Source organism: Odontomachus brunneus, unplaced genomic scaffold, assembly GCF_010583005.1.
Source record: "Odontomachus brunneus isolate Ranch 3 - 2012 unplaced genomic scaffold, Obru_v1 Obru_scaffold_008, whole genome shotgun sequence".
Taxonomy (NCBI): Eukaryota; Metazoa; Arthropoda; class Insecta; order Hymenoptera; family Formicidae; genus Odontomachus; species Odontomachus brunneus.
The window spans coordinates 619,964-633,190 of record NW_022639458.1 but is presented as its reverse complement, the minus strand read 5'-3'; the positions used below and the strand labels follow the sequence as shown (position 1 = coordinate 633,190).

The following is a 13,227-nucleotide window of genomic DNA, read 5'->3' as shown; positions in this document are numbered from 1 at the left end:
CGCAAGAGCCAAAGATGAGAGTGGGATTCTTTTTAGGTGAAAATAACGTCAGTTTTTTCTATAGGATGCTGAACGCGCACGAGCACCAGCGAACGGTATTAAAATCGATTATTCTGCAAAACAAGAACCCATTACCGCCGTAGAACGACGCATAATCGAGTTGCTTACGTAGATCGCCGGACTGTCTGATAAACGTTCGACAAGGTAATCGCGGCGGATCGATCGAAGTTATAAACGATAAAATTCCTCATCGGCGATGTGGGCTTTTCATCGACTAGTTGTTTTTCCTCTTTTTTCTCTCTTTTTATTGCCGTTGCGCAGTACGCGACACCGTATCATGAGTAGCAGTTTGTTTGTTATTTACAGATTCACGTGTAAAAAAATACGTTGTGAAATATGAAAGTGACGTTACTGCAGACAGAGATAACGCGTAATTGCAGCAAGCGGTGAAAAAGTGGGAAATATGAAAGTTCTTTTTTTATATATAGAAGTGAAACGATGAAAATATCGGATAAAACACGATAAAATGCGTGCATGACGATACAATGAGAGATTCGAGTCACGTTATCGTGCATAAATGAGAGAGTGATCGATTTCGAGAAGCTTTCCTACTTATTAGATTTGGTTTCCGGGTTTGAGCCGCGTGGATTTTTCTTTGTTTGATTTCGACGTTTCGCGAACAAAGAAACATCCACGCGGCTCAAATCCGGAAACCAAACCTAATATGCATGGACACCGCGAAAGCCTAAAATATCAAAGCTTTCCTACTGTAGAATCTTTCCTTTACTGAAAATACTTACCCTGTAGATAAGAAGAGAGTTTGCACATGAGTTCACCGTGACTCCACACGATCGACTTTGCTTGACTGACGGCCACCGGCATGCATATTATGGTAACCAGCAAATCGGCGACGGAGAGATTCACCACGAAATAATTGGTTACACTGCAAAAGAGAAAGAAAAAAAATTAATTTAATCGCAATGCACATTTCTAAGCACGTCAGAATCTCTCGAACTCGCGCACAGATAATATCTCCAATTTTTGCGAAATATCGAAATCGTCATAAATTTAAACGAAGCAAATTCAATGATTAAATCGCCAGCTAATACGTCCAATTTTATCGTGATAATATCTCGTGTCGAGTGTAAAACTGTTTATTTTACTGCTTATTTTACTGTTTATTTTATATGCATTCACGTATATATTCATAGAAATTTTCGTTTTATAATTTCTTTGTAAAAATATTACGTGAGCAACGGCCAACGTGATGATCAATAAATCAACAAGGAGTTTTCTTACGAGATCGGTTACGTCCTCAAAAAATAAATTTTGTTCACTCCTCTTTTTTATATAGGGTGTCCCAGAACAATTTCGAAGCTCTCGTGGAGGTCTAGTACGAATTGAAGTGAACATAAAAGTCCTATATCGTTTTGTGATTATCGCAATAATTATTAATTAAAAAAGATTTGTGAATAATCACGCGAGATAGATGGTAGATGAGCTGTAATGGCGACGTTTGCCATCATGTGCTTGTACATTAGATCAAACTGAACAAAAAAGTCCTCTACCATTTTTTTAATAATTTTGTAGGTTTTTAATTATTAATTAAAGAAGATTGGCAGATAATGTTGCTCGTAATAATATAATAATATATTAATATTATCTAATTAATTAAGAATGTATTATATAATCTTTGAAAAAATCATTAAAAATTAGAAACACGCTAATATTTCTATTCTTCGTTTAAAAATATATAGTAAATATACGTATAATTGAACAACATATTTTATTTTATTTTATCATATTTTTCTAGTTCATTAATTTTATTTTATATTATTTCTAACTATTTTAAACTTTTACTTCTAAATCACAATAAAACTTTGCATATAATTTATGCAAGTTGCGTTAAATATTGAATATTTAAAGTACATGCGTATAAGAATAAATATTTTCTCATTATTTTTAATTTTCTTTTTTTTTACTAAAGATCATCATATATTTATATAAGCATTATTTAAAATGTTTCAAAATAGCAAATAGTTATCAAATAACATATTAATGAAATATTATTAACATTAGAGACTTTCTTAATATAGAATTCTTAACTTAAATTCTCTCTCTTTTTCTCTCTCTTTCTTTCTTTCTCTCAAACGTCATTAAAACATTATTTGATGTTTATGATGTTGTGATTATCATGTTTTCTGGACTTATAGTACAAAATGGAATAAATTTTAATCCAGAATTTGAATGAATGTCAAATTGTCTACGATCATATTGCGTCTTTTAAACGCAATATAGATTAATCTCCAATTCATACAACATTTTTTCATTATTTTTGAGATATAGGCAATACACCCTTAAGACTCGTTATTCCGCGACATTGCATTTCTCTCTCGCGATAATGCGGACCATTAATTTGTAGAAAGAAAGCGTACGAAGCACTGAGATTTTCATAATGAAGACGGAATAAGAGACAGGTATATCTTGTCCCAGGCTCCATGGGCGTCGATATTATTGACGTCAAGACCGAGAACAGTTCTTCGTTACACAGTGCAAGTACTTACTCATCGGTAAGTATTCAGATTCTCATCAGATGAACAAATATCATTATCAATCGGCAAAGTGTCGAGAGTGAAGCGTCATCTTTGGCGCACCTACGCTTTTGCTCTCTCTCTCTCTCTCTCTCTCTCTCTCTCTCTCTCTCTCTCTCTCTCTCCCTTCTCTCCTCTGTATCTTTCTCTGTTGTTACTAGTATGATTGTTATGTCAATTCGGTGACACAGTTTCTAAGAACTAGTTCAATTTCTTATGGCCACAGTGTCGGGACGAGAAGTTCGACGAAATGTTCAATATTTTCTATGAAAATTCCGCTTTTAACGATTACGTCTCATCGCTGAAGAAAAATGCTGATCTAGTTTACTTTGCTAATAACCAATTATACATTTAAAATGATATAAGACGATTAATAAGACTGTAGTAAACTCAAAAGAAGAAAGTTCCTTCGAGAGATAATAAAGAATACGAAAGAAAACGCTGGCAGTCATAATGACGCAATTAAGTCGGTTTGGGGACAAAAATTATTTCTTAAACATACTTCTTTCAGTATCATATAAATTCATCATATAAATTTTGTCTTTTTTTTAATAAAACGATGCTATATAAATCATTTCGCAATAACGATTATCTCTCCAACGGATATATACAGGGTGTCCGATAACTGATCGAGCAACCGCCGTGTACAGATAGAACGGATCAAAATAATCATAAAAGTTATATATTTTAAAATTTTTTCAATATTTATTTATTTTTAAATTTTCTCAATATTTATTCCGTAATTAATTAAAATGTAATAAGCGAATGAGCTCACGAGAAGCGGTAGGACAGGCTCTGTGCGTAAAAGAAATGGCTTACTTCTTAGCAACGATGAGTAAATAGATGATTTCGAGGCGGAGTAACGTATACGTGTTGTTTGTTACTCCGCCTCGAAATCAGTTGTTTACTCATCGTTGCTAAGAGGTAAGCCATTTCTTTTACACACAGAGCCTGTCCTACCGCTTCTCGTGAGCTCATTCGCTTATTACATTTTAATTAATTACGGAATAAATATTGAGAAAATTTCAAAATGGTATCTAACTTTTATGATTATTTTGACCCGTTCTACTCGTACACGGCGGTTGCTCGATTAGTTACCGGACACCCTGTATATATATATATATATATATTTTTTTAATAATTTGTTAACTTCTCTTGTAATTGGAACTAAACAAAAAATTTCTGTATTCTGTTTCTGAAAGAAGATTTTTTCCTTCCTGTCTATATTCAATAATAATAATAATAATAATAATATTCCCTGAAAAAATATTACGCTATATTACTCTCTTGCTTTGCTCGAGTCCGTAATCCTCGTCGAGTGAAATAATAACGGAGAAAAATTCGATAGCACGTTCAAAATATTATTTTCCGGGGCGGATTGACAAGCGAATTGATGTGAGCGAAGAGGTCGAAGAGTGGGTCACATATATGACAACTTTCGCGGTGGCTCATTGTGATCTTGCAACGGTGCCACGCGGTTCTTGTCAATGTGTACTTCGCGCGTGAGGGAGCGATAATTTCGGGATAAAAAATAATCAGATCCGCGCGCACGGCATCGCCACCGCCCACCCGGGTTGCGTTCATCCATTATGAACGGCTTCGCCAGTCGTTTATTTACACACTGCTGCACTGCGATCGGAAATAAGCGGTCTGCGGGGTGTATATGTGCAGCCACGCTCCTTCGCAAAATGTCTAAGCAGTTACGTAGACTGCGCCAGAATACATTCTTCTTCGTTAAATACGATAGTTTGCGCCTTCCCCTTAATAATGGTGTTGGAGCCACGGCGAACTTCCTCGGCCAGAGGTATGCCCAGAGCGTCAGCAGTGCGCGGCCATGGCGTTAAATATTCGAGGATCCTTCGGCCAGACGATATATTCCTCCGGAATTTTTGCGGAATAACGAACGGAGAAGCGAAGCGAATCGAAAATGAGTTTCGCAGCGCGATCCTTTTGTGAAAATTTTAAAAGTAATCCCCCTGATCGTGTACACCCGTCGGTTCTCCTCTCAGGTTTCCCAGGTTTCTATCTTCGTCTCCGAATATCTGCAATGCTGCGCGAAGGCCTGCCTTTTGCGAGTTTTATCGCGGTATATAAATAGGTAAATAAATGGATATAAATGAAATGTGTGTACACACATATACGTAGTAAATTCATGATTTTCCATCTAGAATGACAGAAGAATATTTATTCACATTGGCTCAAATATGTTCGAAGCTATCACATGTGCAAAGAAAGAGAGAGAAAGAAGAAAAATGGAAAGTCAGAGAAATTCAACACGTGAGTTTTTCAAGTCCCACGTCTGGAGCGAGAAATATACGAATATGAAAAATTATGCTCCGACCAATTCCGCTCACTCTTGCGAAAGGACATTACGCGCCCCGCATATAGAGTGCGATGTAGTGCGTTTATTATGCGATCGTGATATACGGCACATCTATCCAATTAATGAGATATTTATAGTATAATGTGTCAACATAAACGCGCGCGTTCGCGGGATTTAAATTACGATTTTAATTCGAAGAAGAAATTGTATAGTCGTCGCGATTTGACGCAACAAAAGAGCGCGTTATCTGCATGTATTGTCAGATATTCATAAACAAATTATCAGTAGCGCACACGTTCCACGTGACTTTGTCAGACATGTTTACGTAGAAATAATTACGGTCTTGAGGCTTGTTCCGGTAAACATAAATGTCCCATGATAAACACGAATAAATTAACCGAAAATAACCGTTACGCGCAAATAATCGGAAGTCGATATTACAATCACCGCGGCGCATTTGATGGACAAATCGATAATCCGACACCGGAAAGTACCGTAAGGTGATAGTGAAGATAGCACGCAACGTTGGGCGTCAATCGATAAAAATTCGCTCTTTGACAGGAAATAAACAGGAAATCAATCATCAAAATTAATCAATCTCCGTATATATAATCACGCGAAATTTAACCGCGATTGGTGAAATTAATTATTTATCAGTATATATAATCAATAACATCAAAATTTGATGTGATATTATCGAACTAACCGTAGTTGCAAGATCCAACCCACATGAAATACAAACCACTTTCGAAAAAATAAAAATGAAAATTTGATACATAATTTAAAAAATACAGATAGCACTGAGATTTTCTCTTCGCAATCGTTTAAGAAGTCATGATTAAATTTTCTTATCTATCAGAAAATATTTAACCCTTAAACAAGCTTAACCCTTAAAAGTGAGTATAAAAAATGCAAATTAAAAAATTGTTATTAGTAGAAAATAAAAACTGTTTTTTAATTAGTTTTAACGTCCATAAGACTTGGATCTATCTTGTTTTATATGGAAAAACGTATTAACTACTAATTCGTAGCAACAATTCGAAAATCATCATCTTGTAGGTTGAATTTTCACGTAACTATGGCCAATTAATAATTAATTGCAGCAATTGAAATTATTGGTGATTTTATATATGATGATTAACTAATTTTGATTATCGATTTACTGATTATTTTGGTCGAAGGAAATTTAACCGAGTAATGCCCAACATTGATAACACGCTATTTTGCATTAATCGCTGTCTCGAGGATTCAATTCGTCTGACCTTTGTCTATTACATGAGTTACTCAAGGTCATAATCGCCAGTTGTTTGATCCTGCTGTACCGACGGCAATATCCTGTGGAGTTGTAAGCTTGAGTCGAGACGACTGCCAGGCCAATCAACGTTTATGTGTTCGGGAGTCGTTACGTGTCTCCAAATCCTCCGCGTGTAATTTACGAAAATATCGTGCCTCCAAAATGCTTCATAGACTAACACACGCGTCGTCGCATGATTTAGCGTCACCGGGATTTTGCGTTCTTCTCGTAATTAATCAGCGTAGCTATTAATCTCATCACTTTCGCGTCTGCACGCGATGCACTCTTGTAAAATGAAAACATTCGAACGAGAAAATTTAGTATCCACGAAAGAAAATGATGTTGCTGTTATTTTATTAAGTCCTTCCGTGCATTGAGATTTGTGTGTGTGTATGTCTTGATTTTTATATTCTATGAAATTTTTATTTATCTACCTGATTTCATATATTTTATCATCGACTTTCACAGAACTCAGAATCCATACCTGATGCCTATTTTAAATATGAACTATCAATTCCTAGACACAGTACCAATAAAAAAATTTTGAGTCTCTTTTTATTTAGAACTGTTTTTTTTATTATAACTTCTTTTTTCTTTCAATTCGCTCCTCTTTTTGTTTTTCCACTTTTTGCAAGATCGCCAAGAATTATATTTTACTAATACAATTATTGAGTTTCTCTTTGTTCTATCTCTTATGTTATTTTATATTATCCTTTCAAATATCAATTTTAAATTGTAATTATAATATTGTATATAATATATTGTTATTATTTGCCTTATATAACTAGGTTAAGTCTTAGAATAGCATTCTTGCTAACGCTTCGTTATTTACGTCTTGATTTCTTTTGTAAATAGTGATTACCTATGTATTTACTTATCAAATAGAGTCACAATTATTATTATTTTTCACGTGTTTTTATAAATCCTACAGGATATCAGAAGGATTACGTTGCGAAAATATCCCACTATAAATCACAGTCGCTCTTCCAATCGCATTTTTTCCAGTGGAAAAAGAAGCGCTAAGCAGGGTAAACTGTGGAGTGCTAGGGGTATAAGTCAATTTAAGCATTTCGCAACGCTTGATATCTCTCGAATACTATTTGCAGACCGGCATTGTTATCCTTTATCCGAAAAATCCTATTCATGCGTGCTTCTATTAAGGTAATCCCGCATAAACGTGCTCGCTCAGTTGCATCCACATTTTTGTCACGTAGAATTCTGCTGTTACCTCGTAGTTTCCACGTGAGCAAATACGATAGCCACGTGTGCATATGTACGTACTACGTAATCAACATCTCGTAGATAAACAATATTTATTATTACAATTCGCTGAGATGTGGCTCTGTGTACTTGCCAAAATAATCAAGCTAAAAGGTTGACTCTTTTGTAACTCCCCTGATATCTCACTCACAAAAGTCAAACAAAGCTATTGCGAAATATTATAAAATACTAAGAAATTCCGATGCGTTGTCTGTTATAATTTAACGAAAGGAACTTTCCGTGGAATGATTTCAAACTGAATTAAATATAAAAATAAGATAACGCAAAGTGAAAGTTTATGGTGCATGAAAATATTCTTGAATGCGGGTCGAGATTTGTAGGTTTGAGTATTAATGGATAAAAATGAGAAGAATCGTAAAAAATAAGAAAAAATAAACAGATTTTTTTGCGACCAAAAATTAATTGTAACAATTACTGATCTTTTTTATTATTATTTTATAAGAAATACAGTTACTGATCTTTTTTATTATTATTTTATAAGAAATACAGGGGGAAATTTTGTACATTATCCTATATGTATATTATGTCAGTTACGCAACGTCGTCCATAAGCAGCGTGACAAAATATTATGTTATCCCTCGCACACATTATCATAAGTTTACGATAGTCCTCGATAAGCTTCAGAATATATTATACACTCAAGTATCCATATAAACTATGTTTGTACTATATATTTACAGTGATGATTTTTTATCGTTGGACAAACTCATCGATACACGTCAGGATTGTCAACATAAAGGGAGAAAGAGGAGAAAGGAAGAGGTAAAAGTGGGAGCGATATAAATCCCTAAGTCGCGGATTTAATTGCGTTCCTAAGCGTAAAGTATCCACGATGGAGTTTACACAATAACTTTGCGGTAGTTCATTAAGAGCACTCTTGTAACCCGCAAAAAGTGATGATATCATAGACGACATATGGAGTTATATCAGTGATAGAGTCAATATCAAAGTGGAAAGAGATTGATTTACTTGAGTGAGACTACTACATGACTGCACGCGGCACAAATCGTCATGTTCGAAAGTGAACACAATTCTGGCAACATCGTAAACATATTAGTAAATTGGAAAAAAAAGAGCAATCGTTTGTGATTCTCTTTTCTCGTAAAAAATAATTAATTTTCAACTAGAATAGGATTAGTACTAACTTGAAGGACCTCCTTCCTCATACATCACGATAAAATACTTCAATTTTCTATTATTACAGACATGTTTCGCAAATCCGTCTAACTTTTTTGTTGTCTTCTATTAAGGTAAATGTCTCAGTTAATGACAGCGTCCTAGTTAGTGACACTTTGAAAATATTTTACATTACAAAATCTCAGTTTTTCATACCTCAATAATATTTTAAAATATTCTGCTGGTCATTTATTATTTTTTGTAATAGTTTCATCGCAAAGTCTATCATTTTTCAAATATCTCATAATTATAATATGAAGTACATTGACTTGTAAGCTTTATCATGTGTTTCATGGCCGACCGCTTATAAATGAATTATGTGAATGACGAGCGTGATCAGATATTAATAATTTTGAACATTCATCTTGATTTGAAGTATTAAGATAACTTTACGATAACTTGAAGATAACTTTAAGATAAAAACGAATTATTAAAGATTACTGTAAACTGATAAGCAAGTAAGTATGTGCTAGTAGATTAAAATTTTTGGCTCTTCTTTCCTTCTTTGTCAGGTTATGTCGACGAAAATATTGTAGATTAAGTTAAACGCACTTGAACGCATTTATTGATGAAAAAATTATAGGCTTCAGGAATTTTTACATATTCATCCAAAAAGTACAGAATTAACATTCTTTACATTATTTTATACTAGCCTGTCAGTGATTGAGACATTATCTGTCATTAATTAATATGCAAGAATACGATAATGTCTCAATCACTGACAGGCTAGTATAAAATAATGTAAAGAATGTTAATTCTGTACTTTTTGGATGAATATGTAAAAATTCCTGAAGCCTATAATTTTTTCATCAATAAATGCGTTCAAGTGCGTTTAACTTAATCTACAATATTTTCGTCGACATAACCTGACAAAGAAGGAAAGAAGAGCCAAAAATCAGGACAATCGTTATTCTTTTGTATTAATTATTGACATATTTTGTTTACGTTTCGAGAATGTTCAAAAATACTAATACCAACTTATGAATATCAAATACAATCTAATAGATTAATTAGAGTAAGAACAGTCACACTTATTTCATTTATAAAAAAACTAAATAAGCAATAATGGAACCGTTGTCACTATTTGTGACAAATATATCACATAGTACCAGTCAATGACAGGGAACGTATGTATATACAAAACCGTATCACAGCCAGTGACACGGTTTTTGACGTGTTATTAATTGGGACAGCCTAAAACTGAAAGTGTCATTAACTGAGACATATACATTGATTTCAATTTTCCAATTAAATTACTAAAAAAGTACGTTTGTATGTCGAAAATATATGACTATAGCACAAATAAAAGTTCTATTTTTCAATTACAAATGACAGATTTTTCATTGAAAATGACATGGTCATTTAACTACGTGTTCACTTTTATGAAAGGTTAAGTTTGTCATTAACTGGGACATTTACCTTATATATCGTTTCTTATTTCTCAAACCAATTATTAATATGTCATCTGATGTCACTTTGTGAGTATTTGGGAGTATTTTAAATCTTGTTGTTATAAAAATACATGATGTTGCTATCTTTAGTAAAGGAGAAAAAAGATAATAAAGAATTCACTTTTATATTATATATTCATATTTATATATTTTTATATTTATATTTTTATATTATATATTCATATTTTTATATTCATATTTATATGTGTATTTTAAATACTCAAAATAAGAAATATATGTAAAGTTTTATTATGTAGTTCAGAGTTTAAAAGTGAAAGTTGAAAAGTCATAAATAAACTTTAAAAATGTGATGTTAAAGAAAAAATATGTTGTCATTCAACTATGTGTACACTATACGTTTTCACATAGAAAGCAGAAATATTAATATATTTTTAATTTAGAGTTTTTTGTAGGGACTATACAGGCAATAGATCGTTAAGAGATAATCACGAACTATGACTGCAATTTTTAATGATTATCTTTCGATGTGATGCATGACACCGTTGCCATAGATTCGTCGTGGATTTCAGCTTGAAAACCTAGTGACTTTATATAGCCGACACAGAATTGTATCTCGTATCCAGGTGTGTGCAATATATAACATGACGCCACGTCACGATGGCTGAAATCATGCTTTATTCAGTATCGCTATTTTGTTGCCCAGCTGTAGCTTTTTCTTCCTGTTTTATATGTGCACACATGCACTGCAAACAAGCATTGTGCACATGAGCACTGCACGCGTTGAGAAAAGGCTAAAACGTTGCAGGAAACGTCTATCGTATATCTGGAATTTCCCTACGCCCCAAGCGCATCCAATCCCGAGCCACGGCTACAGTGTTTTCAAATACATCTCTGTTATCTATAGGTAGTTTGTGCATCTCTGTTATTTGTCTATTATCTTGAAAATTGCAATTTGCTTTTCCTCCCTCTTTTACATCCAGTGTTGTGTTTTCCAAATGCTGCTTCAATAAACGAAAACTAAGATTGGTGTTTCATCTCTTCGTTCTATAACGTTATATAATCTGTATATTTCTTTGTTATATAAAGTTATCTTTGATAGTATTGACAGCACATGTTTCGTAAATAGTTTTAAATGACATTTGATAACTGAAATATATAATGAATGCACAACTTGTGTTGATATGCGATGTTTTCTTTAAAGGCATTTAGAGTTTATTGATATCCGACTAAGAAAACAAAGGAAAGGATAGTTTTGACCGTTGGAATATTAAAAAACAGGGTAAATACGATACGCAATTAGGGTAAAGGAGATTTAAGTTAGACTAGAGCCGAAGGAAAGACATGAGCGCGAAATATAATAAGTATCACCGCTCGAATAAACTTATACGGCTCAATTAATGGAATGGTTGACATTAACATGTGAATTATTTATCTTTCTTCCGAGGAATGCAATCATCTATCGTGATTTATTTTATATTCTCCTCGCTGTTTGTCGCCATTACTTTCCTTTGCGTCGCTCACATAATTAAAGATCCATTGATGGCGCAACTTTATTGGCGTAATTTGATAAAATAAAAAGTAAGAAGGAAACACAACTTTCGAGGTAACTGAATATAATAACTAATTTTTTTATCTCACTCTTTTTCCGTGATTTTCGACTATGGTAAAGTTGGAATTAAATCCTATCTGACTTAAACGTCGTGAATCTCTCTATCCAAATGTTCGACAAAGTATCTCTCCCGGATAACTTGAAGCGTTCGCGTTACCGGAATTCTTTAGCAAATTTCAAATAACCGACGAAATATCGAACCGTCTGCAAGTTTCAAATTATTGTCTCGCACATGCGGCTTATAATAAACTCGATTTCACAAAGTAACGATCGAAATACCGCAAATTCTGGTCACGTCCCTATTAGGATGTTATCATAATAATGAGCAATATGCACACGCAAATGTCACGCTTGATTAATTGTATCGCGCGCTCGCTCGGAAATTATATTGGCGCGGGAGAACAGTGGACGATATTTATAATTAATTATTACCAAAGTCTGACGTTAGGTGACTTCTAATTATTACATTCCATATCCCTACATTACTACATTCCACGGTTGCTTAAGGAATAAGGAAGCACTGTGGCAAATTATTTTCTGACTACAGATATACACATACTCACATTCGCACAAACAAGCGTCGTGATTATACAATGTACACTGACAAAAATTTAGGTAAAAAGAACTCAGAGTTACGTAAATTTTTCGTGCACAATTTAGTTAAATTGAATAAATATTGAATCAGATCAACGATCGACAATCAAACGAGTCGATAATCTAACGTAAGAATTTTAATTATGAAATATAATCGGTAGTGTTAGATTAACTCTTTAGGAACCACTTTATATATAATGGTTGGGACACATGTGTCCCAGTGATCCCCAAAGGGTTAAGGAAGTTGACATATAGTTGTATGTTGGTTGACATATGTTGTATGTAGATCGCAAAACGGTTTGCACACCTTTCATTGAAAGAAAAGTTATTATTATTACTATTATTATTATTTTTATTGAGTATACAGAAACAACAACAATAGCAAATTACTGTTTTAGATGTAATACTCAAAAGGTGGGACGGCAACTGAAATGCTATTCTTAGACTCGACATATGCAAAATAAGATAACATGAACATAAATAAAATAAATTAAAAATAATGTAAAATTGCGTGTGTGCATATTAAAGTCCGAAAAGTAAACCTCAAATTGTAGTGTAATGCAATGCCTGTTGTCACAATTGAGAACCACTACTGATATGCATTCAATACGTTGTTGTTTTATTTTACCTTATAAAATACATAAAAATTACTTCAAAATAATAGTCTCTTACTTGAAATTTTTTCTAAATTTATTGTCACACTCTGTACTGTCATTTTGTCTCCTGTCATAACCGGTTACGTATGTAAATCAGTATACACATGACAGTATGACCTGAAGCGCTGCAACTTCCTATAAAAGGTGTTGCAAACCGTTTTGCAACTGAGGATATATATCGACTGATTTTGGAGTTACTGCTAACACGTTCGCTATTAACGTCATATATATGTGACGATCTCTCACGAGAGACCATCGTCATATACGTGTGACAATAAAAGTTTTTGTTTC

At 33.5% G+C, this 13,227-nt stretch overlaps 1 protein-coding gene across 1 annotated transcript in view; it reads right to left on the bottom strand.

Annotated features, from left to right (window-relative positions):
- The window catches only part of LOC116854101, a 59,047-nt gene that overhangs the window by 30,973 nt on the left and 14,847 nt on the right, over positions 1-13,227 (bottom strand). The window contains exon 7 of the mRNA XM_032835688.1: positions 801-943. Coding sequence (XP_032691579.1) covers positions 801-943 — 143 coding nt within the window. The remainder of the gene's footprint in view (positions 1-800; positions 944-13,227) is intronic.